At 41.8% G+C, this 27,298-nt stretch overlaps 1 protein-coding gene across 2 annotated transcripts in view; it reads right to left on the bottom strand.

The window, feature by feature from the left end:
* The window catches only part of Htt (huntingtin), a 143,701-nt gene that overhangs the window by 27,890 nt on the left and 88,513 nt on the right, over positions 1-27,298 (bottom strand). For both annotated transcript variants that reach the window (XM_055624231.1, XM_055624232.1), the window contains exons 37-49: positions 25,504-25,620; positions 21,889-22,011; positions 21,387-21,622; positions 20,094-20,236; positions 16,664-16,871; positions 10,372-10,513; positions 8,255-8,434; positions 7,435-7,611; positions 7,103-7,179; positions 5,692-5,830; positions 4,725-4,847; positions 1,720-1,933; positions 887-1,032 (exon numbers count right to left, since the gene is read on the bottom strand). In XM_055624231.1, coding sequence (XP_055480206.1) covers positions 887-1,032; positions 1,720-1,933; positions 4,725-4,847; positions 5,692-5,830; positions 7,103-7,179; positions 7,435-7,611; positions 8,255-8,434; positions 10,372-10,513; positions 16,664-16,871; positions 20,094-20,236; positions 21,387-21,622; positions 21,889-22,011; positions 25,504-25,620 — 2,025 coding nt within the window. The remainder of the gene's footprint in view (positions 1-886; positions 1,033-1,719; positions 1,934-4,724; positions 4,848-5,691; positions 5,831-7,102; positions 7,180-7,434; positions 7,612-8,254; positions 8,435-10,371; positions 10,514-16,663; positions 16,872-20,093; positions 20,237-21,386; positions 21,623-21,888; positions 22,012-25,503; positions 25,621-27,298) is intronic.

Here is a 27,298-nt window from a genome sequence, read left to right as displayed (position 1 = left end):
CTATAACACAGGACTTTTTGTTTTAAAACTCACCCACAAAACTCCACTGAGTTTTGGAGTATGATTTATGACTAGTGACTTCTAGCAAGTCCCTGAACCTCTCTGAGCCTCTTTCCCTATGTGTATGAGAGCTATTATGGAAATCAAGTACTATGACACTGCCTGTATATTTCAGGGTATGACTAGGAGCTGCCACCCAGTACTTTACATATGCATGCATGTGTTTTCCAGTCTTCCCCACTGGGCTAAGACAAGGTAAAAGACCACCTGGCTCAGCCTCGTTCAGCTGGTGCCTTTGCATCATACACCTTTAAGACACTTTCTTCTCTTAGTGTAATGTGTCAACCCTTGCTCAGGATGGGTAGCACAGCTCTGGCACAGGTGAGGCTCTTTTATAGCAGTCATATGGCAATGCAACAAAACTACAGTGCATGCATATACATACTCTGAGGGACCAAGTGTTCAATTTCCCCTGGGTGAAATGTCCAGGATTACTGTCCAACTTAAAACATAATACTGCCTAGATTTTAATTAGGGTCTACATTAGGTTTGTAGTGTAGAAACAAGAGGATGTCTTACAGACCTCCCTGCATCCCTGTGGGTGGTGTAGTGAGGATGAAAGGCACTTGGTACCATCAGGTGAATCAGACTTTGACAACAGGCATTTCTTTCCTGCCTGTTTATTGAAATGGGGTCTACTATGTACCCAGGCACATAATTATAAGCAGGGAGCTCACAGTTGTACTGCCTCTGCCTCCAAGCAGCTGGGCTAACATGGATGCATTACCACACTCAGTCAGCTGAGTTGGTTTTCAAGGACTTTCATTTTAGTGCTACTCACATACCTTATCCTCATAGAGGCACAGCATTTCAGAACTGCTCTTACCTCAAGTGTCATTACCACAAACTTCACTGTGTCTCCCTCCTTCTCAGGAGGAAGGTGCAAATGAGCAGGCACTTTGGAGACCACCACCAGGTACTGTGCCAGGGCACGGGCAAGTATGGTCAGAGACTGGTATGATGTGGCATCACCTGAAACATGAGACTGGCATGAGTGACTTTGACTGTGAACACAGGCCTTCCCTTCAGAAGCCTTCACATAGCTATGTGGATTTGAAATTGCCAAGACCAAGAGAGCAACATCTGTACATGCCCACTCACATGTGCTATATATAGCCTGGACCTGGTTTGCCCTAAGTCTAAGCCAATGTTCCTGAAGGGTTTAGAACCTGACTCTCTATGTCCAGGAGTAGCCAAACAACAAAGAAAGACATTTAGAGCTAAGAATCTGGTGCAGTAGCTCAGTTACTTGTGTCAGCCTTTCCAGTGTTTTAGATCAATAGCCCTGACTATATATGTGCTTGGGGTAAAGCACTGTGCTGAATCTATAATACTTTTTAAAATTATGACAACTTGGGGCTAGAGAGATGGCTCAGTAGTTGAGAGCATGGGCTGTCCTTCCAGAATCCCCTGGGCTCACAAACACCTGTAAGCCCAGAGGATCCCAGAGGCTTGTTGGTCAGCCAACCTAGCAGAGTCAGCAACTTGCCGCCCTCTGGTTTGCACATTTTGTTTCTGCCATTCCTATCACCCCAGAAAGAGAGAGAAAGAGATGGGGAGAGAGAGAGAGAGAGAGAGAGAGAGAGAGAGAGAGGGAAGCAGACAGACAAAGGGCAGAGACAGACAAATAAGTGCCTACGTGAGCCATATTTAAATTACCAAGCAGATCATTCAACTTGCTCCAGTAGGCTGTGGGCTCTATAGGCAGGAAAGGCTGGAAAACTTGATGGACAGCAGGAAGCTGCTGAACAACACTGATCACTCGATCCAGAGTCACCCCACGGGCTGCTTCAAAAAGAGGACTCTTCTGGCCAGCAGCAATCTCACTCATGCCAAGGCTTAAGCAGGGAGCCAAAAGGCTCAGGTTGAACTCCTGGGTCAAAACATTATAGGCAAGACAAACAGCAGCAAAGATGGTAAGCTTTCCTTCAGGGTGGAATACACACAGCTAATACAACAAGCATTTGCTTCTGAGGTAATCCAGACTAGAGAACTGTAAGGACTGCTTGTGAGAATATTCTAGAGACACAGACACTTCAAGCTCCTTATTTTCTGCCATGGGAGATATTCTGCACTACACTGAGACTCTGAAAGCAAAGTTATCACCAGATGAGCCTTAGATCTGCAGAACTAGACAAAATAAGCCTCTTTTCCTTGTGAAGTAGCTTGCCTCAACTTAATTGTTTCAATAATAAAAGTGGGAAAATATACTCTAGAAAAGCTCTTAATTAGACTATAAAGTAAAAGACAGATTAAGTTGAATTCTCTATTTTAAAAAGTATATCCTATATTATATACATTAATAAATAAATAAATATATCAACAATTCCATTTACCATGCTTAATAAATATTTCTGGTCTCTTTGTTGTACTTGAATTTTAAAGTAATATTTTTATTTTTTATGATTTTATATTTCTCCAAAATAATCTAGGATGACAAATTTTAATTGATATAAACAGTGCAACAAGGTTAATATGCCATCTAAGAATTCAGTGAAATCCTGATGAGACCTGATAGGTTAGGGTCAGACGGAAGGGGAGGAGAACCTCCCCTATCAGTGGACTTGGGGAGGGGCATGGGAAGAGATGAGGAAAAGAGGGTGGGATTGGGAGGGAATGAGGGAGGGGACAACAGCTGGGATACAAGGTGAATAAACTGTAATTAATAAAAATAAAAAATAAAAAAAAAGAAAAGACTTCAGTGCAAGGCCAAGTGATACTGGAGCCTGAGAAGCATGTGAACATCTGGAACAAGAGAAAGCAGTCTTAGATAGGACAAAAATCTGCTTGGAAATTCAACATTTCACATGACAAAAAATTTTTAATTTCATATATTCATTAATTTCTTTGGAGATAGAGTCTCACTATGTAGCCCTGCTGGCCTGGAACTTACAATGTAGACCAGAACACAAAGAGAGATCCTCTTTTCTCTAATTCCCAAGTGTGCACCACCATGCCTGGCCTCATATTACAGTCACTATGTTTTGTCAATTTGCTTTAGGTATTTAAAGATTTAGGGAGAAAATAACAAATTTTTAAGTAGAACATCAACTTTAATATTAAAAACTATATTTTATCATTAGTACCCTCAAATTAAACATTTCTATGGTCACAGCTAGAACTTTCAAGGTGTAAATGGCCCACTTAGCAACTTGGAAAACTAACCAACTGATCCTATACTTTAAATATCTTCCTGTATGCCACCTCCCCCAACACACACACACACTTTCTCTCTCTCTCTCACCCTATTAACCTACTCAGTTCCTGCTTCTCAATACCCATTTGGCATGTAAAAAAGGCAGTGAGGTCCTTGTCTTCACTGGGGCTGAAAAGAACCCCATTTAAAGCAGTGACTTAGGGATGCTTGGCAAAGGAGACAAGGGCAGGGAATTGAATGCTTTCAAGGTCTGGACCAGCACTGAAGTATGTCTTCTGATATTTGAGATATAAGTGAAGAAGAATCTTCTATATCTAGAGAGGAAGGGGCACCTCACTACCTTAGAGAATGTCACTGTATCTAGAGGGGACAGGTGGGTATAATGGTTAATACTGATGTCAATTAAACAAGATCTAAAATTACTTAGGAGACAAGCCTTTGGGTGTACCTGTCGGGAATTATCTTGATTAGGTTGAGATAGGAAGATTTAATTTTAATTTTAATTTTAATTTCAAACAAGGATCCTACAGTGAATAAAAAGGAGAAAGCAAGCTGAGCAGCAGCAGTCATTTCTCTCTGTTTTCCAATGTGGATATGATATGACCAGCTACCCCAAGCTCCTGCTGTGATGCTTTCCCTGCCATGAGGGACTATATCCTTGAACTGTGAGCCAAAACAAACCCTTCTTCCTTTAAACTGTTTTTTGTCAGTGTTTTATCACAGCCACAAAAAAAGAATTAATATGGAGGCTATTAAAGATCACTTTTCAGAATACAATGAACACACAATATACTTTCTTGTAGTCATGAAATGAATGATATTGGACTGACTATAGATTATGGCCATCATTTTCTTTAAATGCATGAAAGATCAAGTGAAAATGACTTTCTTCTTTAGGATTCTAGTCTGTTTGAAACAGCACCCTATTCATTGTGCTGGTTATTCTGGTTTAGCCTTCACGTGCCATTCTTTGTTAGAACCTCCTATGTGCTTTGCTTTATGATGTCCTTGCCCGGACTCAGGCCTTCCAAATGCTGCCATACATTAATCACACAGATAAGACAAATTGAGCTGGCTATTTTTATGTCAACTTGGCACAAGCTAGCCTCAGTTAAGAAAATGCCTCTATAAGATTGGGTTGAAGGCAAGCCTGTAGGACATTAATTAGTGATTGATGGGAGAGGGTCCAGCCCATTGTGGGTGGTGCTATCCCTGGGCTTCTGGTCCTGAGTTCTATAAAAAAAAAGCACGCTGAGCAACCCCTTGAGAGCAAGCCAGAAAGCAGCGCCTCTCTCTGGCCTCTGCATCAGCTCCTGCCTCCAGATTCTGGCCCTGTTTGAGTTCCTGTCCTGACTTCCTTCAATGATGGTGTAAACCTTTCTTCTCCAACTTGCTTTTTGGTTTGGTGTTTCACTGCAGCAACGGAAACCTTAACTAAGACACAAATCTAACTCAGAGGGATAAGCAGAGTTGGAGATTCCCTGGCCTCCCTGGATTGCTGCCCTACCGAGCTCATCATGAAGTCATTCATATCATCAGCAGGGATGCGATTCACCAGCTCTGCACCCTCCAGCAGTGCAGAATCTGATCTGGTCCAACACTGAGATCTGACAAGCTGGAGGTACCAGTCCTGGGAAGAAGAAAAAGAAAAGGGGAATGTGACTGGGTAGGCACTTGGCTTCTTCTCTGGGCTGTGACTGTAGCTCTGACCCTTACTAGTTGTACAGACATCAAACACACCCTGGGCTTATAGCTCACTGGACAGCTAGTCTTCCCTCTGCTATCCTGTGTCTGAATGCCTTCTCCTCCTTCTTCTTCTTTTCCACCTGTGGGACTTTCAGTAGTTCTTGAAAACATTCTGAGTGTTAGCAGACTATCCTCTACTTGCACTCTACATACAGCGCCATCTAGACTCTACTGGAGTGTCTGTGTCCCTCATCTTCCCCAGCAGCCAGAGCCACAGAAAAGCTTCACACAGAGCTAGAGAGCGAACCTGGGGCAAATGTGTGCTTTCTCTCATGGGCTGCAGGATTCTAAAATCTCATCTCCCCTCCCCCAAGGAGAGTCTCTAACTCTCAAATATGAATGATGAGGGTGACAATACATTATACCTGGTGGTCAATTCATAGGAGGTAGAAAGCTCCGGGGAGAGGGAGGCAGGCCATGTATGTCAGCATGTGCTGGACAATGTCAGCAGTCAAAAGTCATAGGCTCCAGACCACAATCAACTTTTCCTGACTTGCCAACTAGCCACCTGACCCTAGAGTCCTGACTCCTCCACAAGAGTCTCCCATCAGTACTTCTTTTGTCACTAGAACCTCGTGGCCTCTATACTGTACTCTAATCCCCAAGCACAGCTGCTAATTACCTGAGCTGAGTGTCAGGTGATTATCCCTTATCCTCACTGTAGAGAGAGGATGTCATTGTCTCCACATGGTCCCTGGCCATCACACTTAGACATACTGGACACTTACTTTGTCTGGACTCACTGTTTCCAGAGATGTGTGCCCATCCCCATCCAGTGGGTGGGAAGTGACTGGGGGCAAGGGGCTAGGTGAGTCCTGCACAGTAGAGAGTCGGAACCTGTCCAGCAGGGAATAGAGTCTTTGGTGTCTGAAATACAAATGAAAATTGAAATCTCAATTTTGCAAATATGGGTTCTAGAAACACATAACACCAATGAACAGAAGTAGCTTGTTAAAACAAGATGCAACATGTTTTGGACTTTCCCTTCAACATTCTAAAGTCACAATTAATACTTAGACCCCAGTTACTTTAAATTACCAAAATTTATACCTCATCAGTCTTTCCCAGAAGTTTCATTTATGCTTGGCATTCCATTAGGCAATATAACAGCTAACAAAGCTATTTTGTTGTATTCTTTTTCACAGCAATATTGGAGATTGAACCCAGGACCTTGTGAATGCTAGATAAGTGCTCTACCACCTGAGCTATATATCCCTAGCCAACGTAATATATGCAAAACAGACAAACTCTTCGAAGATCCAAGTGTACAAACTCCATTTAATTCTCCATAATGACACAATTTATTCCATTAGGGATGGTCATTTCACACAAAAAAAAATCATTTCATCTGCTCAAAGTATTTATGATATTATAATCTTTCTCATCTTGGTATATGATGTCTACGGTCAAACACAATGACAATTTGCTCTTACTGTCCAAAGCCAATATGATACTTCATAGGTCAAATGACATTATGTGGCTTTATAGACTGAAAAATCATCAGACTATATGCCCTGTCCCATTAAAAAATACTGCCATAAAAACCCTCTGAAGACTAAAATTATGACAGAATTACCCTCACATGCATGCTCCCTACCAGCATCTGCAGTGGAGAAGAGGTGAAAGTTTTTCTTAATTTATCTTGTGGTCAAGAAACTATGCTCACAGTACAGATGAAAATGTTTCTAATAAAGGTGTCTAAAAGACTTTCAAACAATTAGGCAAAAGAACAGCTATGAAAAGATGTCACTTAACAAGACACAAATATACTATGCACATATTAAGTGCCAGGTAACGCTCTCATGTTTATTCCTTCTAACTTGGCAATTAGGTTCTATGTTTATTCCCACTAATCAAGGGTCCAAGAGAAGAGGCAACAAACACACTTCCTATCCCTTCAACAGCCAGAAGGTTCAGGAGTCCTCCATGTGTGCAACAAGTGTTTGATTGCCACTTCTTCATGTCTACTAAAGTGAGACTCTTGTTTGTCATTTAGAAAGCTTTTTCTACTGTGGTACTGCTGCAGTAAACTCATCTGCACCGTGTACTAATTCCTTTGCCTGCCTATTTGTTCCTGTACATATCTAAGTCTTTATATCCTGGTTGCCCAAATGCCCGTACCCCACGCTGCAGTCTTACCTCTGTGCAAGCCCACTGTTCTGGAGGTGCTCCTGGATTCTGTTCAGTTCCTCCACTGGCAACTGGGCCATGCTGCTCTACACAGACACGAACACATCAGAGATTTTGTGACATACAACCTCATATGTACTTAAAAAGGATAAACTGGTATGCACACTATATCTAGTAAGATATATATCTAGTAAGACTAGAAGCAGCTGGTTAAACACACAAATAACAAACATGGCATACATGCTCCCGTATTAGTGGCCAATCAAGACCAGTGGCCAATCCACGGACCAAATGTTTTGACTGACTTGCTAAGTTTGATATAAATCATCATTATTCAGTACCTGTAAATTTGCAGCCAAAAGCATTTCTACCCGGCGACAGGCCAGGGTGTCAACCATGCGAGCCAGCGCCCGGAAGGGAGTGCCCAGGAGCCTGTCCACATATAATGTGAGCACAGCACCAGATTGGCTGAGATGGATGCCTTCCAAGCACTGAAGTGTTTTCTTCAGAGTGGTTGGCTAATGTTAAGAAGGAAAAAGAACTTATTATTCCTCAGACTAGTAACTGGTACTAACAAAATTCTAGTACTCCATTTAAAAAATATATATATTTTTTATTTATTACAATTTATTCATTTTGTATCCCAGCTAGAGCCCCCACCCTAGTCCCCTCCCAATACTGCCTTCCCTCCCTGCCTCATCTCCTCCCATGCCCCTTCCCCAGTCCACTGATAGGGGAGGACCTCCACCCCTTCCATCTGACCCTAGCCTATCAGGTCTCATCAGGACTGTCTTTCATAGTCTTCTTCTGTGGCCTGGTAAGGCTGCCCCCCCGCCCCCCAGAGGTGATCAAAGAGCCAGCCACTGAATTCATGCCAGAGACAGTCCCTGTTCCCTTTAATAGGGAGCCCATTTGGAGACTGAGCTGCCACGCTATACCACTCCTGGGCATATAACCAAAAGATGCTCAAGTATACAACAAGGACAGTTGCTCAACCATGTTTGTAGCAGCTTTATTTGTAATAAACAGAATCTGGAAACAACCCAGATGTCCCTCAATTGTGGAATGGATACAGAAATTGTGATATATTTACACAATGGAATACTACCCAGTACTCCATTTTCAAGGCAGAGAAAGCAAACTGGAAGGTTAAAGACTTACAGTTGAGAGATTTTCACAACGAGACTGAATTGCCTGGATAAAAAGACCACTAGCTGCAGAATTACGATGAATAGCACTAATAAAGTCTTGTACTGGAGGCTCATGGGACAGGTTGATCAGATCTTGAATATGATTCACAATGAGCCACGTTAAGTGTTCTGAGTCATGGAGATTCTGACACTAGAAAAGAGATAGCAAAAGATACATTTCAAGTATACAAGAAGGCTAGCAAGAATAAGCAAAAACAAATTCCAAATAAAAACTGCCTCGGTGAAGACAGTGTCTGAGTATAAGTCAATGAGAGAAAGGAAGGAAAGTTGATTACAGAGCCTCGTACTTCTGACTACATGAGGTAGAGGCCATAGGAAGCCAAGACCCAGTGGCAATGTCCAGCTCCCAGAGACGGTAGTAAATGGCTTAACATCAGAGAATAACAAAAGAAGCATTGCTCCTTGGACAAGTCAAGGGGTAGCTGCCCACAGGAGCAAGGTGAACACTCTGGTACAGGCCGCCCTAGTGACTGGCCTTGAGTTTGCACGCATGGAAATTAAAGAAGCCCCATGTTGTAAATGAGCTTCCCACCAGGCTGCAGGCCAGCCTAGCATGAGCTGTTCTACACTTACTCTGTCTCTAATACTTAGTGGAGAAAATAGCCACTAACTGCCACAGATCTGACAGAATTCCTGAATCAAAAAATAGATCTCTTCAGTACATAAAAGAAATGCCACTTAAAACTTTTTAAAGAAAGTAAAAACACACATATATAGCCTGCTGGGCAGTGGTGGTGCATGAAAGCAGAGGCAGGCAGACCTCTATAAGTTTGAGGCCAGCCTGGTCTACAAAGTGAGTTCCAGGACAGACAAGGCTACACAGAGAAACTTTGTCTTGAAGAAGGAAAAACAAAACAAAACAAAACAACAAACCCTCCACCACCAATAAAAGATCTCAAAAAAAACGACATGTAGCTTTTACACATATAGAAGTCATAATCTTAGACAGATACTAGACAGAAGCCAAAACCTGATCAAATCCTTGACACCTGGCTAATAATATTTTCCATTTGCAATCACTTGATAGTATTACCCTACGGCATTAATTCTTATACTTTTTTGAAAACACCATTATATCACATTACTTCTCAAACTGGAGCAAAATATAAAAACTACTTCAATATTGGGAATGTCAAGTAAAAGATTAAGCTAGGCATTGTGGCATACACCTACATCCCAGAACTCAGGAGGCCGAGGGAGGAGGATTATGGACAGATAACCAGTTCTGTACAGTGTACCCTGTCTCAAAAACAGAGTGAACACTAGTAAAGTACAAATACCGTAAGACTGCCTCTGCTCACAGCCGGCTCAAGTCTGTGTTTTAATCTGGTTCAGACTTTTAACAACTTTTAACAATGTGTACATATGTGATTCTAAGTTTGTTTAAAAAAAAAAAAAAAAAGCACCAAATCCAGATTAAAATGTAATGGTAACTTATTTTAGATCAATATAATTAGAAGACTTATTTTCATAAATCAAACAGTTAATTTCTAGTTAAAAATTCCACAAAAGTAATTTAAAAAAAAGTGGTAGTCAAAAGAAAACCTATTCTGAAATCCAAATGAACATTTAACACCTTTCCTAAAAAAATAAAAAAATAACTGGAAAAACTTAGCCAAAACTCCACAACCATCAGTATACTTAGCTTTGCTAAAATCATCTAGAGTTTGCTGGGAATGGTGACACACATCTTTAATCCCAATAGTCAGGAGGCAGAAGGAGGGGGGTCTCTGTGAGTTTGAGGCCAGCCATGTTTCCACTGTGAGTTTCAAACCAGCCTGACCTACATAGTGAGACAAAAACTGCCCAGCTATATGCCGGGCACTAAGTTCCAGGGAAGGTGATAAACTCCTGACGTCTGAATGTAAACTTCTGAATCAACTTAGAAATTTAGAAGAGGATGAGCCCAGACTGCTCTAATAAAGCCCCACAGTAAATCAAACATTGGTACCTCACCTCAGCTTTGATTTGTCTGTGGGACAGTGAACAATCTGGTTACCTAATAGGTGCATACAAGTAGCATTTATGAGGCCCTCCACCTCCCTTAACAGCATTTATCACACTTACAACATAATCACAGAAGAGAATAAGGGCCCCTCTTCGCACTATTTCTCTATTGCACATTCCAAGCTGAGCTGCTGAGCCAGAATCCTCCTCTTCACCAGATATCTGGGGGTTAAGTGACTTCGTGCAGGACAGACTGTGTCTCCTACAAGGAGTGAAAGATGCCATGAGGGCATGTCTGGGATAGCAGCAAACTTACACACACACACATAATACTGAACATGGCTATGCTTGGTTTTCCTTCTCAAACCCACAAATTATTCCAAACACTGCTACATCAGACTGGAGTTATGTGTTTATGCACCTCCGACTTCTGTTACTAGAAAACATTAAAGGACACAAGAGGGTTTAGCAGGCAGATGATGACAGTGTTTGACTAAAGGGTAAAACCCACTATAAAGTGCAATTTCAAACAACATGCCCACTCCAGAACTCATACTGGCCATGTTTGATAATGGAACAGCTGTTTTTGAAATCCCTGTCATCTACAAATACTGTCAAGTGTCAGAGAAAGCCTCATTTCATACTTCCCTGCTCATTTTCAAACATATTGCTTAGCAGGTCCTGGCTGTGGAATTACTGTTCAAAGTGCTTCTTCTCCACTAGAGTAGTTACTCCACTTCATACTGCTTGTCACTGCATCTTTCTTCTTTCTAAATCTTCTTCTTTCTAACCCTGGAGACTTGATTATAGCCTGATACTTAAAACACAGTATCTAATACATTTCCATCTTTTGCTCAATCTAAATAGGAACAGAGGTGACAGGAAGGCAAGCACATTTGAAATGTATTGAACAATTCTGCAACTCCTCAGTCCTAAAAGATAACCAATAAATATGATATAGGCTAAGATTTTGTTAGCGCTGCCAAAAATTTCTGTTTCCCCACAAGTGAATGGATGAGTAAACTAGTGCATCTACAGTGGGATCCTACTCAGCAAGTACATGGAATAAGACCACAGAGCATGACTATCACAGGAATGAATTTAAAACACGTGTTGCTGGATGAACAACAAGACGCACAGTTCATTTCAATAGAATTCTTCTCTGGGCACAGGGTATGCATGGAAGTACTTATCATGGACAGGGAAGGCATCATGGCTACAAAGGGACAAGAAGGAACTGCCTGGACCACAAAAGGCATTTTACCAGGTATTCTCCGCTAGTTAAGAAACTGTTACACAGAACACCTGCCCTCTTTCAGTTGGAGCTTTGTAACTTAAACTCACAGCTACATGTAGAGCAAACAACTTCTGAGGGAAAATAGGTGGAATTTGCAATTAAATAATTAGCAGGAGACACTGTTATGGTTTGAATATGTAATGGTCCTGAATGGAATATAACAGCAAACAAAAAAAAGGGGAAATAGATATTAAGCAAATCATCACACAAATAATGCTCAATTATGGCATTGCTACTGAGTAGAAGCTACCAAAGACTAGATCCTGAGATCTTACCAAATGAAGAAAAATAGGGAGGCTCCTCTGAAGAATACTTCACTAAGAACCTAAAAGTGATAGCCTTCTCATTTTAATATATGGGGTGAGTGTGAGAGAAATGGTAATTTTGGAGCTAGAGAGATGGGTCAGTGGTTAAGAGCACTAGCTGGTCAGTACCCAGGTTTGAACCCACATGGTAGCTCACAACTGCTTTTAACTGCAGTTCCAGGGGATTGCACCCTCATATAGACATATATACAAGAAAAATACCAATGTACATAAGGAAGAAAAGAAAGAAAGAAACTGTAATTTTGAAGGACTACTAACGACTACTACAATAAAACCAATGGTTGTGCCCAAATACTACATTCACTAACTCAAGGAAGCCTCTTCTGTACACTCAAATCTTTATCCCTGTTAAATAACTGGTACTATTATTTCTATCATTATAAATCCCCTCTTGAGCTGGCTAAATGGTTCAGGAAGTTAAAGCACTTGTTGGACGCACAAGCCTGGTAACCTGAGTTTGATCCCTGGATTCCATAGTGGAAGAAGAGGACTGACTCATGAAAGTTGTACTCTGATCTCTACATGTGGGCTAAGGCACATTCACACACAGACACACACACACACACAGATGAATAAAAATGAAAAGAAACTATGACCCCATTTCTCACAGCTCTAAGTCCCCTTATAGCATGCCTCCTTCTAAAAGCTGTCTCCAATTGCTTTCTCTTCCATCATCTTTTCCTCTTTTAGTTGAAAACGTCAAACAATCAGAAAAGCTGAAGTAACAATTCAACAAAAAGCCCCTGACTTTTGCCTACATTCAACTATTAGTATTTGTCACCTTTGAGTTCTTGTACACAATTTGCACATACAAACTGGGTATATGCTACATATTCTACCTAAACACACACTACACACCCACAGAAAACTTTATTGCACAGTCTGTGCAATGCACACACACTTCCTTGGCTGCAACACGGAAGAGTGATTCTAGAGCACATTTCGCTATAAACACTGCAGCGGTTGTTTCCTGAACATGTTCACAGCTTCAAAGCCACCACCATACCACGCTCATCCTCAAATATACAATTACCCAATAATGACCATTCTAGCAATCTTATATTCCAGATCCAGAACACAATCAAGGATTCTAAAGTAAATTCACTTGTCATATTTGTTTTCTTCATGTAACACTTTTGACTTTTAAGACACAGATATTTCAGTGTGTCCAGTGAACACCTTGGTGAGCGCTAGCCTCCACCATAAGCTAAAGTCAAAACCCAATTCCTATTGAACAAACCATAGTATTGTTTTTAATCTTCAACACTACTGTACACCAACGGAGTGGGCAGATGTTGCTGAAAACTATGGTTTAGTGTAGGCTGGAGCCATTCCTACCTTCCTCCTGCCCTCTTTGCTGGCTCATCCATAGTTGACTTAAGCTCCACACCATGCCTTACCCAACACAACTCAGGCTAGGGTGTTTACTAGAGTCTCCTGGAAACCTACTACATTCACGTTCCAGGGCCCCAAATCTTTTTCTTTTTTAAGTCTTTTACCAAATTATTTGTGAGCTTGTGCAGCACAGTGTGCTTGTGGATGTCAGAGGATAACATATGAGAATCAATTCGCTTTCTACTGTGTAGGTCCTAGGGATTGAACTCAAGTCATCAGGCTTAGCAGCAAGCACATTTACCCATTGAGCCACCTTGTTAAGGTCAGAGCTACCAGTTTTTGGGTTTTTTTTGTTTGTTTTTTTCTTAAGACAAGTTCTCACTGTGTAGCTCTGGCTGGCCTGAAACTTGTTATGCAGAGCTCGCTGGCCTTGATTTCACTGAGCTCCACCTGCTTCTGCCTCCTAAGGGTTGAGATTAAAGATCTACTCCACCATGCCCAGCTCTGAGCTTCAATTTGTAGCTATCACCCTCATCAAATATAATAAACGGAGACAATCACAGAAAACCACAACCACAAAATGCAGAGATCAATGGATTGTGAGAAGAATTCAGCCCAATAGATACACTATGTCACAGCTCTTGCATCTGTGGCTCAGGCAACATTATGGAAGAGGAGGCAGAAAGATGATAAGAGCCAGAATAACTAGAAAGTGCTGTGAAGCAGTCTAGGATAGATGTATAAACAAGACCACAAGAAAGGCAGTATCCATGGGTATATATTAATGTGGATGGGGAAAATTTTCACAAGATCTCATCCCTAGACAAAATATTATAGGTAGCTAATTAGCCTCTCCCAGGGATGAGCCCTCTTACTGGTTGTTCAATGTAGAGTAGCCAACCCTGAATTCATATATTCACAAATAACAAAATCAGAAACAGCAGGTTTGTTTATATATATTTATACATACACATACCTACATGCACATATATATTTGTGTAACAAATATAGTAAGAGAAAAAGAGGCTATCAATGTAAGAATGGAGGGTATATAGGAGGCTTGGGGAAGGCAGTTGGAAGCAGGGAAATGATGTGGTTCTATTTCAACTAAAAACATTTTAAAATTAACAACCAACCAACCAACCAACCAACCAACCAACCAACCAACCAACCAACCAACCAACCAACCAAAGTACAATGCACTGACCCAAAAAAGCTAAATAATAAGGACAGCCCAAAGGAGGATGCTGGAATGTCACTGAGAAGGGAAAATAGAATAGACATCGGAAGTAGATGAAGAGAGAGAACTGGGTGGGAGAGGGGTTGGAAAGCAGAATGAGGGTAGAAATCAGGTAAGGGGAGAGTAGAGGGTAGAAGATAAGAGGCCTGGGAGAGAGGAGGGAAACCAATGGAGGAGGCCCACTTCTGAGACAAGCTGAAGACTTGTGATGGGATAGGCTCCTGGGAGGATATGGCATTGACTCTAGCTGAAACTCCTTGCAGCAGGGGATATGGAGACTGAAGTGGCTACCTCCTATAGCCTGGCAGGACTTCCAGTGGAAGGAGGAGGACGCTAATCAACCCACAAAACCTTTGACCCAAAATTTACCCTGCCTACAAGGTGTACAGGGATAAAGATGGAGCAAGATTGTGGGAAGTGCCAAGCACTGACTGGCTCAACTTGAGACCTACCCCATGGGAAAGAGCTAACCCCTGATACTATTAATGACATTCTGCTATGCTTATAGACAGAAGCCCAGCATAACTATGCCCTGAGAGGCTCCACAAAGCAGGAGATTAAAACAGAAGCAGAGACCCACAGCCAAACACTAGGCAGAGCTTGGGGAGTCTTGTAGAAGAGCTGGGGGAAGGAGAGAGGGACTTGGAGGGAACAAGAACTCCACAAGACCAACAAAGTCAACTAACCAAGAATCATAGGGGCTCACAGAGACTGAACTACCAACCAAATTACATTCATGGACTGGACCTAGACCCCTCTATATGTATGTAGCTAATGGACAGCTTGGTCTTCATGAGGGTCCCCTAGCAATTAGAACAGGGGCTGTCTCCAACATGGAATCTGTTGCCTGCTTTCAGATAATTTTCTTTCAGCTGGGCTGCCTTGCTGGGCCTCAGGGGAAGAGGATGCACTTAGTCCTGATGAGACTTGATGTGCTGGGGCAGGTTGGTGGTAGTAGTGTCTCCCCTTCTCTGAGAAGGGGAGGGAAGAAGGGAGAAGAGGATGGGAAGGTGGGACCTGAAGGACAGGAGGGAGGGGGCTGTGATAGGGCTGTAAAGTGAATAAATAAATAATTAAAAACAAACAAACAGGAAAAATGAGAAAGAAAGAAGAAAGGAACGAACACTGGTAGTGCTGGGACACCCTTGCGCTCTTAGCATCTGGAACAGCAGCACTCTTAGCAGCAGGGGCTTGGAATATATGCAAATTCTTAGCCCCTAGCAAGTTTCCTTGCACTGAAATGTTTTCAGCAGCTTCAAGGCTGATTTACATGTGCATAGAAGAGAGAACTAGGTAACTGGCTTCCTATCCACTAGCTCTTACAATGTGAGCACTCAGTTAATGTGACAGGCCTAAGAGATCCTCTAAGGATTTCAAATGACATTGTGGGTGCCTCCCCAAGTGATCACATGTGGGGGCAGAAAGTAGCATTTTTATTTCTGTTGCAGACTGAATTCTAAGGAGCACATAGCAGACAGGCAATAATGCCCTACACAGGGATGTAAAAGTTGGGTCTGGATGGGAGGCCCTGGTCTCCCTGTACAAGCTGAGGAGTTAACTTTACCTACACTCTTCCTTAAGAAACTTCCCCCACAAGGGTTCGTAAGAAATTTTCCCCCAAAGTGTTCAGAAAACACTAAGGACTGACTTGTCAGGGCTCACAGCTTTTACTTCCAAACATGCTCAGACATCTGAGTGAGTGAGTACCTGGGCACTGAGATTTAAGTCTAAAAACTCTTTGTAAAAAATAGGGCCACCCACAACCAGAAACAGTCTATCTCAATAATAAACATAAATTAATAAAATACTTCCAATCAGTTTTGAAATTTGCTAAATAATTACTTCATTATCTAAGAATACCCAGAACACATTCAATCATAACAAAGTTAAGACATTGCAAAATGTCCACTGTGGAACCAATGAAAGCCACAGGACGTAGCAGGAGGGATAAAGCCTGACAAGCATAACCCAAATGATGGAACAGTGTCAAAGAGCTTGTCAAAGAAAATCAGAGTGAAAAAGCGACTGTTTAGTTTGAATGCCCATAGCCAGACCACATTTCCCTACAAAACTGTACCCATGAAAGAAAGATTAATATTCAGCCAGAGTTTTACAAAGCCTCATAAAGAATGGAAAATAAAAATGCCCTCATAGCAGCCAAGCCTCAGGCCAAACACTGGGCTGGAGCCTGGCTCCGGGAAGCTGTGTACCTACTTGGGTGTCTGCTGCACCTCTGCCCACCATCGGTGGTCAGTGTAGTTGATTAGCAGTAGGATCTGACACCAGAGCAGTACCAGGGCTGGGTGTGTAGGTACCATGGATCGCACCCGTGCATTCAGGCTCTCTAAAGTATAGAAGCTGCCTTCACAGCCATCACTGGTGAAGAGTCTAGTGGCAGCTGCTGTGATTCTCCGGAACATTCCTAGAATCAAACAAACATAAGTAAAACAGATTATGGGGAATGCTTCTGATGTTCACCTTGGTCCAGTCCCAGGAGACCAGGACTATTCATAGTCCTTTCCCACATTTAGAAGTTTACAGTTCTTGGCACTTAGAGAATGTGACTTTAGTGTGTATCCATGAGCTCATGTGTATGTATGGATGCATGTGTATACCTGGGTACATGTGTTGAAGTCACAGGTTGATATGGAGTCAATATTACTTTTCCACTTTATTTTTTGAGACAAGTCTCTCACTGAACCTAGAGCTCACTGATAAGATATACTAGCTGCCAGTAAGCCCTACGGACCTTGATATCTCCAGCTGTCTGCTACAAGTACAGATGCTGTGTCTAGCTTTTTACACAGTGCTAGGAATCCAAACTAAAGTCCTCATAAGTTGCACTGCAAGAACGTCTCTGAATAAGGCTTTTCCCTAGCCCCAAACTCTTAACTTTTCTAAGTAGAGACAGACACTAAACTTATTTAATATGGCAGCCCACTTTTGCCCCTCTGCTAATTGCCACATTCTTTGGGAGTTACAAAACAGCTGCTGTGGAAGCCTGAACACAGGTGGCCAGAAAAAGCCAGCCAACACAGGGGCAAAGGATTCAGGCTGCAGCTGAAAGAATACAAAACTGAGCAATATAGCCAGCAGACAGAATGGCACCGTACAACTCTTAGACTGGCTGAGACTCAAGAGACAGAAACACAAGGGGCTATAAGAGCAATCAGAACAATTGTCAAAAGATCTAAATATATCTTTATAAAAGTATAACTGATTTATTTCAACCCTATCTTCAGACCTATCTTCTGCTGTGTAACAGCAGAAACAAAAGAGCCTGTCTCAAAACAAGGTGGAAAGAGAGAACACATTCCTGAGGAGTTGCCCAACCTGGCATGCACATGACCTTTCTCTCCCCTCCCTCTCTCTCATACACATACAACAAATAAGAAAATAAATCTTTAGATGACAAACAGCACCTTTAAAAAATCAGTATCAGCAAGTAAGATGGTTTGAAACTAGCATCCATTATCAAATTTCAATTTTGGTACATTACATTGTCAAGGGAGGCAGTCCACATAATGTCTTTCTCTCTGGCTCACCTGGGCAGCCTGCTTTCCTCCCAACCCTGTTTTCAACTCCATTTCTCTTGTCTATTTTTTGTATCCCAAAGGCTGGTTCTGCTGCCCACTCCCAGCTAGCTTAACAGTCACCCTCAGAAATTGTTTACTGTTGAACTACTCATATCATCCTGGGACAGTGATTGTGTAACAGTGTATCACCCTCCTCACCAGAGCCCGGTATAGTGGCAGGTCAGAATATAAGTCCTGTTGAATGAAGGCTAAGGACAGTACATGCCTTTTATCTAAGGTATGTACAGAAAATGCACATAGAAATCCAATCATAGAGAATACCTTCTGACTGGAGACACACCTGCCACATCTTACACCTCCTGGCACTTCTGGCTTGGGTTCTAGAAGTCATCTCTAGTGTTCTAACTGATAAGTTGTTTTCACTGGCATCAAACTATCAGTTCCTCACCTTTCACAAAGCAACCCACACAACCCACAAGGAAGACTGCTCAAACTGGTCAAGGCAGCCAGAAGCTCATGGCTGCCTACTCAAGTTATGGAAAACTAATCAACATACTTTAGAGGCTCAGACCACTATGGCCAGAGAACATTCTTCTTCCTTGTGAAATGAGTCCACCAGAGAACAAAGCCAAGATAGAGAATATAGCTGGATCATGGGACTACGCCATGGAGACTACAGGATGAAACTACAATGTCACACTCCAACCTATCACCCTACTGATTAAACAAACAGGTGTATTATTTTTAAGACAAGTGTTCATGCAGGTCACTCCAGCCTCAAACTCTCCATGTAGTTGAGGATGACCTTGAACTTCTGACATTCCTGCCTCTACCTCCTGGTTGTTGGGATTACAGGTAAGTACTGAGATTACAGGTACAGGCCATCATGCTTAGGTTAGGTAGAGATCAAAACCAGGGTTTTGTACATTTTGTATGTGTTTGGCAATCACTTCCAATGGAGCTACATTCTCAGCATGTCTCTTTAAGTTTGCTCTGACATTTACATTTATGTGTTTATTGGTGAGGAGGTGGCACACGTGCCCCAGCATAAACTTGGAGGTCAGAGAATAACTTGAAGCAGTTTATTCTCTCCTTCTGCCATGTGGGTCTTAGAGATCATACTTAGGTTGTCGGGGTTGGTTACAAACACCTGTATCTACTTGTTACACCTGTATCTACTTGTTGTTGTTACAACAACATCTTGTTGGCCTCCAATTATTTTTTATTGTGGTAAAATACATATAACATAAAATTTACCACCTTGATAATTTTTAAATATATAGCTCTGGCATTAAATGCATTTATGTTATACAATATCAACACTATTTATAATTCTTTTCACCTTGTAGAACTAAAACTTCATAGTCACTAAGTCCCTCTCCTGAAACTACTGGCATCTACCATCCTGGTTTCTGTCTCTAGATTTGGAGTACTATGAGCATCTCATATAAATGAAACACAGTGTACATCCTTTTGTGTCTAGCTCATTTTGCTTAGGACGACCTCTTCAAGGGTCACCTATGTTGGCCTTTTAATTTTACGTATATGAGCGTTTTGCCTGCATGTATGTATATGCATCTCATGCATGCCTGGTGCTCGTAGAGTCTAGAAGAAGGGATCACACCTTGGAATTACAGATGACTGTAAGCCTCTATGATATATTGGAAAGCAAAGGTGGGTCCTCCACAAGAATAGCAAATACTCTCAACTGCTAAGCTATCTCTCCAGTACCCCATGTTGTTTCTTATGTCAGAATTATTTTGCTTTTTCAAGCTAAAATATTCTATGCATATAAACATTTGACTCTATCCGATATATATATATATATATATGCCAGATTTGGTTTATCAACCAGCCCACTAATAAATGCTGGAGTTGCTTCTTCTTAGCTATTTAATGAATGCTGTTATGAAGACTAGTACAGAGCTATCTTCCAAGTGCTCTGCTACTCATTCTTTCAGGTGTCTGCCTATCAATGTATGGTATCAGGTTTACTCCTATCATCAACATGCTCTCACATGGTGTAGGGAATGTGCGCTTCTATGGGAAGAGAGCACTGCTGGAGGCAGGGAACATGAAATATTATCAATCTAATTGGATTTACTTACCAGATTTGAAAATGTGGATCAGACACATGAGCAGTGTGCCTAGCTCTTGACAGTAGAATGTATGCTGCTGTTCACTCATTTCCACTTTGAGCTGTTTTGTAACAATGTCTTCTAAAAGAATACCAACCAGCTGTAAAAGAAATCTTCCAAGAAAGGGAACAAAGAACAGCATATTAGTCATTATCAACGAGCTTGCGCCAAGCACAAGTGTGAAATAAAGACCGTTTGTGTAAAGTAGGAGAAATAAGGGCAGCACACTAAACAAAGCTAAAGTGAAATGTGTCAGACCATCGTTGTGGACTAAGTCTCTGTCTGCTTCTCTCTATATCACCTTCCTTAATGTGAAATAGTATCATACCATTTTCAAAGGCCCATCAAGACAAAATGACAAGCAGTATTTTTTTTTTTTAAAGCTTTATCAGCTATGAGAGTGTTATATAAATACAAGCTGGGAATTTGACATAGGAATGTAGTGTAACATCATTTTTATCCACTCCTTCAACTTAACAGAGGGAGAGTAATGGGCTGCCAGTTGAACCTGCAAACAAAAAGGCAGTGTGTAGGTTTACAAGATAGCATAGGCGTCTCCCCCTGAAAAGACTGGAGGCCCTAAGGAGCACATCTGCAGCACCACTCTAATGTAGTGAATGGTCCATACAAAGCACTGACAAGTGCCTAAGCGATAACCCCTATCACTGCCTTGAGGCACTCCCACAGTATGTGGGCAGGAGCACATGAGTTGATCCTGCAGGCATCTGGTAGATGCAATTCACCCAGGAAATGAAAGGTTCTTAAAGTAGCACATGGTGAAAATAAGTACAGGGTTGAGCTACTCTTGTCAAGTCAGTCATAAGGACAGAGCTAAAATGAGGCAGAACCATAAAAAAGACGTTAAAAAAAGAAGCCATCGTAAGGTAAGGGAAGAATAAAAATCAGGGCTCAGGAGAATTTGCTGCCCTGGCAGACGACCTAGGTTCAATTCCCAGAATCTACATGGCAGCTTCCAACTGTCTGAAACTCCTGTTCCAGGGGCTTCAATGCTGTCTGGCCTCCATGAGCATGAGACACACATAGGCAAAACACTCATACACATTTACTAAAAAGAAATACACCTTTTTGTTTGTTTGGTTTGGTTCAAGATAAGGTTTCTATGTGTAAATATATAAATCTTACAAAAGGCAAGTGAGTTCAGACCCACAACAAGACCAGCAATTATTGCTGGCTGCTGCTGCTGAGACACCATGGGACCAGCCAAGAGACACAGTCAGTTACAGGTTCCGAAAGAAAACATACCTTGAGAATGTGTCTTCTGGCAAATTCTTTATTTGTTTCCCTTCACTGCGTTCTCCCAGTGTTGAATTACTGTCTCCATCCCTTAACCTATTAATTACTGGACAGGAGATTAAATATGGAGAGAAGGAGAGCTCCTGAACACGAGAAAGAACAATATCTTCGGTTGACTGGGAAATGAGAACCCTCAGAATGGCTAGGATTCCAGATATCCACAGCTGCACAGTGCTTACAGATGCCTAAAAAACAAAACACATATGCTAATGCTAAGGAAAGATGATTAAATTTTCCCTGGTTGCCAATTCCATGGAAGAAAATCACCCTAATTTACGACTTCACCAGAAAGTCCCTACAACAACTGGTTCCAAGCGTGGTCCCAGAGAAGCAGGATCAGGCTCAGTTGGAACTGAAAAATGCAACTTCTTAAGTTCCACCTCACCAGCTGTGGCAAGATCTGGGCTGGAACCCACCTTCTAGTGCATCAGGAGTGTCTGGTGAGACTCACCATTGTGCTTGGAGTGATGAACATACTCCGCAGAAGCATGTCCACAGGACGAAGAGAGGAAGGAGCCAAAATCTCAAACAAGGTATTTAACACTCCAAGGGCTTCGTGAGAGTCAATATGCATCTGTGGAATTAAGCATCACGAATATGTCTGTGCAACCCGATGGAAATGCCAGCTTCACACGCACTACTGTACCTCTAGGGCATGCTATCACCACTATCCCTCCCATACCCTCTCACTTAAAAGTTAAAGCATTTTACTTTTAGTAGTGACCCTATTTTCAGGACAGTGTATCAGCTGCACTTAGTAAAGCTTCAGGACACTCTGTCTCCATCCCTGCCCACCCATCCTTCCTTTTCCTATGACTGGCTTCTTGTATCCAATTGGCGTGCTACAATAAACTGCTCTCTGCTCTGCCTGAAGCACTCTCTTGAGGTAGCTGCTACAATCGCCCTGTTCCTTCCTTCCTGTTTACTCAAAGGTTACCTCCTATGCAGGGCTTTCTCCTTTTGTCATTGATAAAACAATCCATCCCCCAACCTGACACTACCCTCTCTCCTCTGCCATAAGAGAACTACTATCCTCTGATATTTTATACTTTAATAAGGTATTCCTTGGGGAATCCAAGATGGCAGCACCGAGAGGACACTGTGTCTGATGAGCAGGACAGCAATGACTGCACAGTGACCAAAAGACTAAACTCTGGGTCCTAAAACACCAGTGATTGTGTTTCCCAGGTGAGAGGAAACTCTATGGTGTGGGAAGCAATCAATGGAATTGAATAGAAGACCCAGAAATAAACCCACACACTTATGGACACCTGATTTTTGATAATGATGCCAAAAACCATACAATAGAAAAAAGATAGCATCTTCAACAAATGGTGCTGGTCTACTGGGTATCTACATGTAGAAAAATGCAAATAGATCCATACTTATCACCCTGCACAAAACTAAAGTCCAAGTGGATTAAAGACCTCAACATAAAAGCAGACACACTAAACCTGTTAGAAGAGCCTAGAACTCGTTGGCACAGGAGACAACTTCCTGAACAGAACACCAACAACACAGGCTCTGAGATCAACAATCAATAAATGGGACTTTATGAAACTGAAAAGTTTCTGTAAAGCAAAAGACACTGTTGTCTGAACAAAACAACAGCCTATGAATTAGGAAACGATCTTCACCGACCCTATATCTGATAGACGGCTAATATCTAGAATATATAAAGAACTCAAGAAGTTAAACAGCAATAAATCAAGTAATCCATTTAAAAAATGGGGTACAGAGCTAAACAGAGAATTCTCAATACAGGAATACTGAATGGCAGAGAAACACTTAAAGAAATGCTCACCATCCTTAGTCATCAGGGAAATGCAAATCAAAACGACCCTGAGATTTCACCTTACACCCATCAGAATGGCTAAGATCAAAAATTCAAGTGACAACCCATGCTGAAAAGGAGGTGGAGAAAGGGAAACCCTCTTCCACTGCTGGTGGGAATGTAAACTTCAACAACCACTTTGGAAACCAATCAGGTGCTTTCTCAGACAATTAGGAATAATAGTGCTACCTCAAGATCCAACCATACTACTCCTAGGCATATATCCAAAAGATACTCAAGTACACAACATTTACTCAACCATGCTCTTAGTAGCTCATAATAGCCAAAATCTGGAAAGAACCCAGATGTCCCTCAGTTGCGAAATGGATACATAAATTGTGGTACATTTATACAATGGACTACTACTCAGCAATTAAAAACAAGGAAATCATGAAATTTGCAGGCAAATGGTGGGAACTAGAAAAGATCATCCTGAGTGAGGTATCCCAGAAGCAGAAAGACACACATGGTGTATACTCACTTATAAGTGGATCTTAGACATATAATGTAGGATAATCATACTAAAATCTGTACACCTAAAGAAGCTAAACAAGGAGGAGGACCCTCGGTAAGATGATCAATCCTCATTCAGAAAGGCAAACAGGATAGACCATCAGAAGAAGGTGAAAACAAGAAACAAGACAGGATCCTACCACAGAGGGCCTCTGAAAGACTCTACCCTGCAGGGTATTAAAGCAGATGCCGAGACTCATAGCCAAACTTTGGGTAGTTTTGGGTAGAGTGCAGGGAATCTTATGAAAGAAGGGGGAGATAAGAAGACCTGGAAGTGTCTGTCACTCCATGAAGAGAACAACAGAACCAAAAAATCTGGGCCCAGGGGTCTGTTCTGAGACTGATACTAAGGACCATGCCTGGAGATAACCTAGAACCCTTGAACAGATGTAGCACATGGCAACTCAGTGTCCAAATGGGCTCCCTAGTAAGGGGAACGGGCTGTCTCTGACATGAACTTAGTGGCTGGCTCTTTGATCACCTCCCCCTGAAGGGGAGGGGGGGAGCAGCCTTACCAGGCCACAGAGGAAGACAATGCAGCCAGTCCTGATGAGACCTGATAGGGAAGGGTCAGATGGAAGGGAAGGAAGTCCTCCCTATCAGTAGCCTGGGGAAGGGGCATGGGAGGAAGTAAGGGAAGGGAAGGAGGGAGGGTGAGACTGGGAGGGAACGAGAGAGGGGTCTACAGCTGGGATATAAAGTGAATAAATTGTAATAAATAAAAATTACATCAAAAAATTAAAATCCTTCGTTACCTGCCTTATTATTCACTGTCTGTCTCAAGGAAAGCTTCACTGTAAGGTGGGAGAGCAGTGCTTTTCAGTATATTTTGTTTAATGAAATATTTATTATCAGTCCCTGCAATACTGCGCAGCATATGAAGACACTACTACTGACAGAGTATGCCTACAAATGTTTATGAAATTGGAGGAACATGGCCACTTTGTGCTTTCTACGGAAACTATTTCAAAAGCCGTGCCTTGCCATCTTCTAGGGGGTTTCAATCAAAGCACAGTCAGAGCTCCATGTAGCAGATGCTCAGGCTTTTTGGAAGGACTGTCTATAGCTAGGCTCTGTCTTCTGGTGTAATGTTGCTGCAGAGTGAGTTGCTGCATATTTCTGTGTTCTGAGGCCCACATGATTCCAGGAGCAAGGGCTGTTTGTTTCCACAAGATATGGCACAGCCAGACCACTGCATTTTCTTAATTAACTAGTAATACTATCTGTAATACTATCAGTAATACTATCTGATTACAGAAATTCTGACTAAGTGATGAATAGCTTCTAGGTTTACTTTGTAAGTTATAAGAAAAACCAACATATGAACAAAAATAAAGCTAAAGATCAAATAAAATACCTGACTGACTAGAATACAGGAGTCTGAATAAAAAATAAAAAAAAATAAGAAAGGACTCAGTATTCAAGTCAGAATTGGACCAATCAACTACAGACCCATTACATCTCATGTTCTGTGAGAATGGAAAACCTCAATAATCTCTCTGACCCTTGATTCCCTCACTTGTAAAGTGAGAAGGTAATTTCAAACTCAAAGGGTAATGGCAATAAAAGAAGTCACTTTCTCCATGACCAGCACTAAGAACAATTTCGAAGCAAAAACCTGTCAGAATATAATGTTCACAACCAACCTTCCTAGGCATCACAGTCCATTCTGAAACAAATCACACTACATGATGGCAAACCAGGGCCATGGTAACAAACCTGCTGCTTGGCTAACATGGGCAGGATGATATCTGCGACCTGCCGAGATAGCCGTTTCCACTTGTCCTCATTCTCCTTGTGGCACTGCTGCAGGACAAGGATGAACATCTCTAGAACCTGCAAGAATGTTGGGGTGAGATCAGAATGCTTCCCGACCCAGGGCCCCTCTACCTTCCCATGTCTTACACTGGTCCAAGCTCAGGTGGGTAACTCTAAGGTTCAAAGAGCTATAATCCCCAGTGAAGACTGAGGAAGCCACACAATCTTCACCCCCATGATGTGTGAGTGTGAAGCAAGCAAGCAAGCAAGCAAACAAACAAAAAAACAGAAGAAGAGATGCAGTAAGCTCCAAGGGCATGAGTGAGTCATGTGGGCTCAGGAAGACTCATGATCAGTATTATTTCTATGGCATTATAACATTTCATGAACAAAGAAGAAATAAAGTGAAAATCAAACTTACAGTAATCTGCAGAACTCAAAGACACCCTAGACTAAACACCCCATGGGATACCTTAATAGTCCTTAATAGTATGTTAAATTCACCTCAGGGCTTTTTGCAAAGGCAATCTATTTTCGAGTAGCCCTCACAACTGTCATACAAAGCTAAGGGTGAGTTTACTGGTGGTCATTTCGGTCACTCTAAATAGATGTATCTGTGACCTGGTAAATGTTTGTAATAGAGACATCTGGCTCATTGCCCATTTTGTAGATAAAGTCTTACTGGACCACAGCCATGCCATCTGTATATATGCTGCCCGTATCCACTTTTGTGCTACGATAGACCAGGAAACCCATAAAGCTTGCAATGCTGACTAGCTGGTGCTTACAGAAAGAGTCTTCTAACCCCTGAGTTTTGAAATGTGACTGCTATAAAAGATGCACACTGCTGGGCAATGGTGGTGCACACCTTTAATCCCAGCACTCAGGAGGCAGAGGCAGGTGGATCTCTGAGTTTGAGGCCAGCCTAGTTTACCGAGTGAGTTTCAGACATCTAGGGCTACACGGAGAAACCCTAGCTTAACTCCCCCACCCCTTCCCCCCCCAAAAAAAAAGCATACCACCTCAGGGATAATATAAAGCCTAACCCAACTACTCCATCTCCAATGCTGCCCTTCTTCAAGGTCCACACACAATGTTTATGCTGCACAAGAACCTTGTCTCCTCTTTATTTCATGGATATTTGAGGATGTCCTTGGGGCATAAGAACCTGTTGCGTATGCACAAGTGGAATACTCTTCCCCAAGACACTACCAGCCAGCCCCACTATGTTTGGCAAAGTCATTTGTTTACTCTCAGACTACTTTATGCCTCTTTTATTTTTTATTGCAGTCATGTGACTTAACTAGGCATTAAATATTTAATTAAATATTACAAAGATTGATCAAAACATAAATGTAACAAAGAAAGTACTGTTGCTCTGAAAAAGGGTTGTGGTTTTATGAACATTCAGAGGTGGGCAGCTGAAAGACACCAACAAAATAAGGAAGGAATAGACAAACGTACAAGTTTAAAAAGGACAAAAACTTAAAAATTATATTTCCACAGATGTGCTGACTCAAAGCATTTAAAATCCATGCTCCAACTTTAGGAAAACAAAACTAGAAAACACAAATAAAAAGAACATAAGTATGCTGAGACAGAGGTAAATACACTAATTACTTATTTCAGATTTGAAGTTTCTAGTATTTTTTTAAATGTCAATGGTTTAGGTCAACACGGTCAATTACTTGATCCTTGAACCATGTTTGAGAAAACACAGCCTCTATCACACTTAGTATCTTGACTGACAGCCTTC

Source organism: Psammomys obesus, unplaced genomic scaffold (assembly GCF_907164565.1).
Source record: "Psammomys obesus unplaced genomic scaffold, mPsaObe1.curated_primary_1811, whole genome shotgun sequence".
Classification (NCBI taxonomy): Eukaryota; Metazoa; Chordata; class Mammalia; order Rodentia; family Muridae; genus Psammomys; species Psammomys obesus.
The sequence above is the reverse complement of the archived record's forward strand: the minus strand, read 5'-3'. Positions and strand labels throughout refer to the sequence as shown.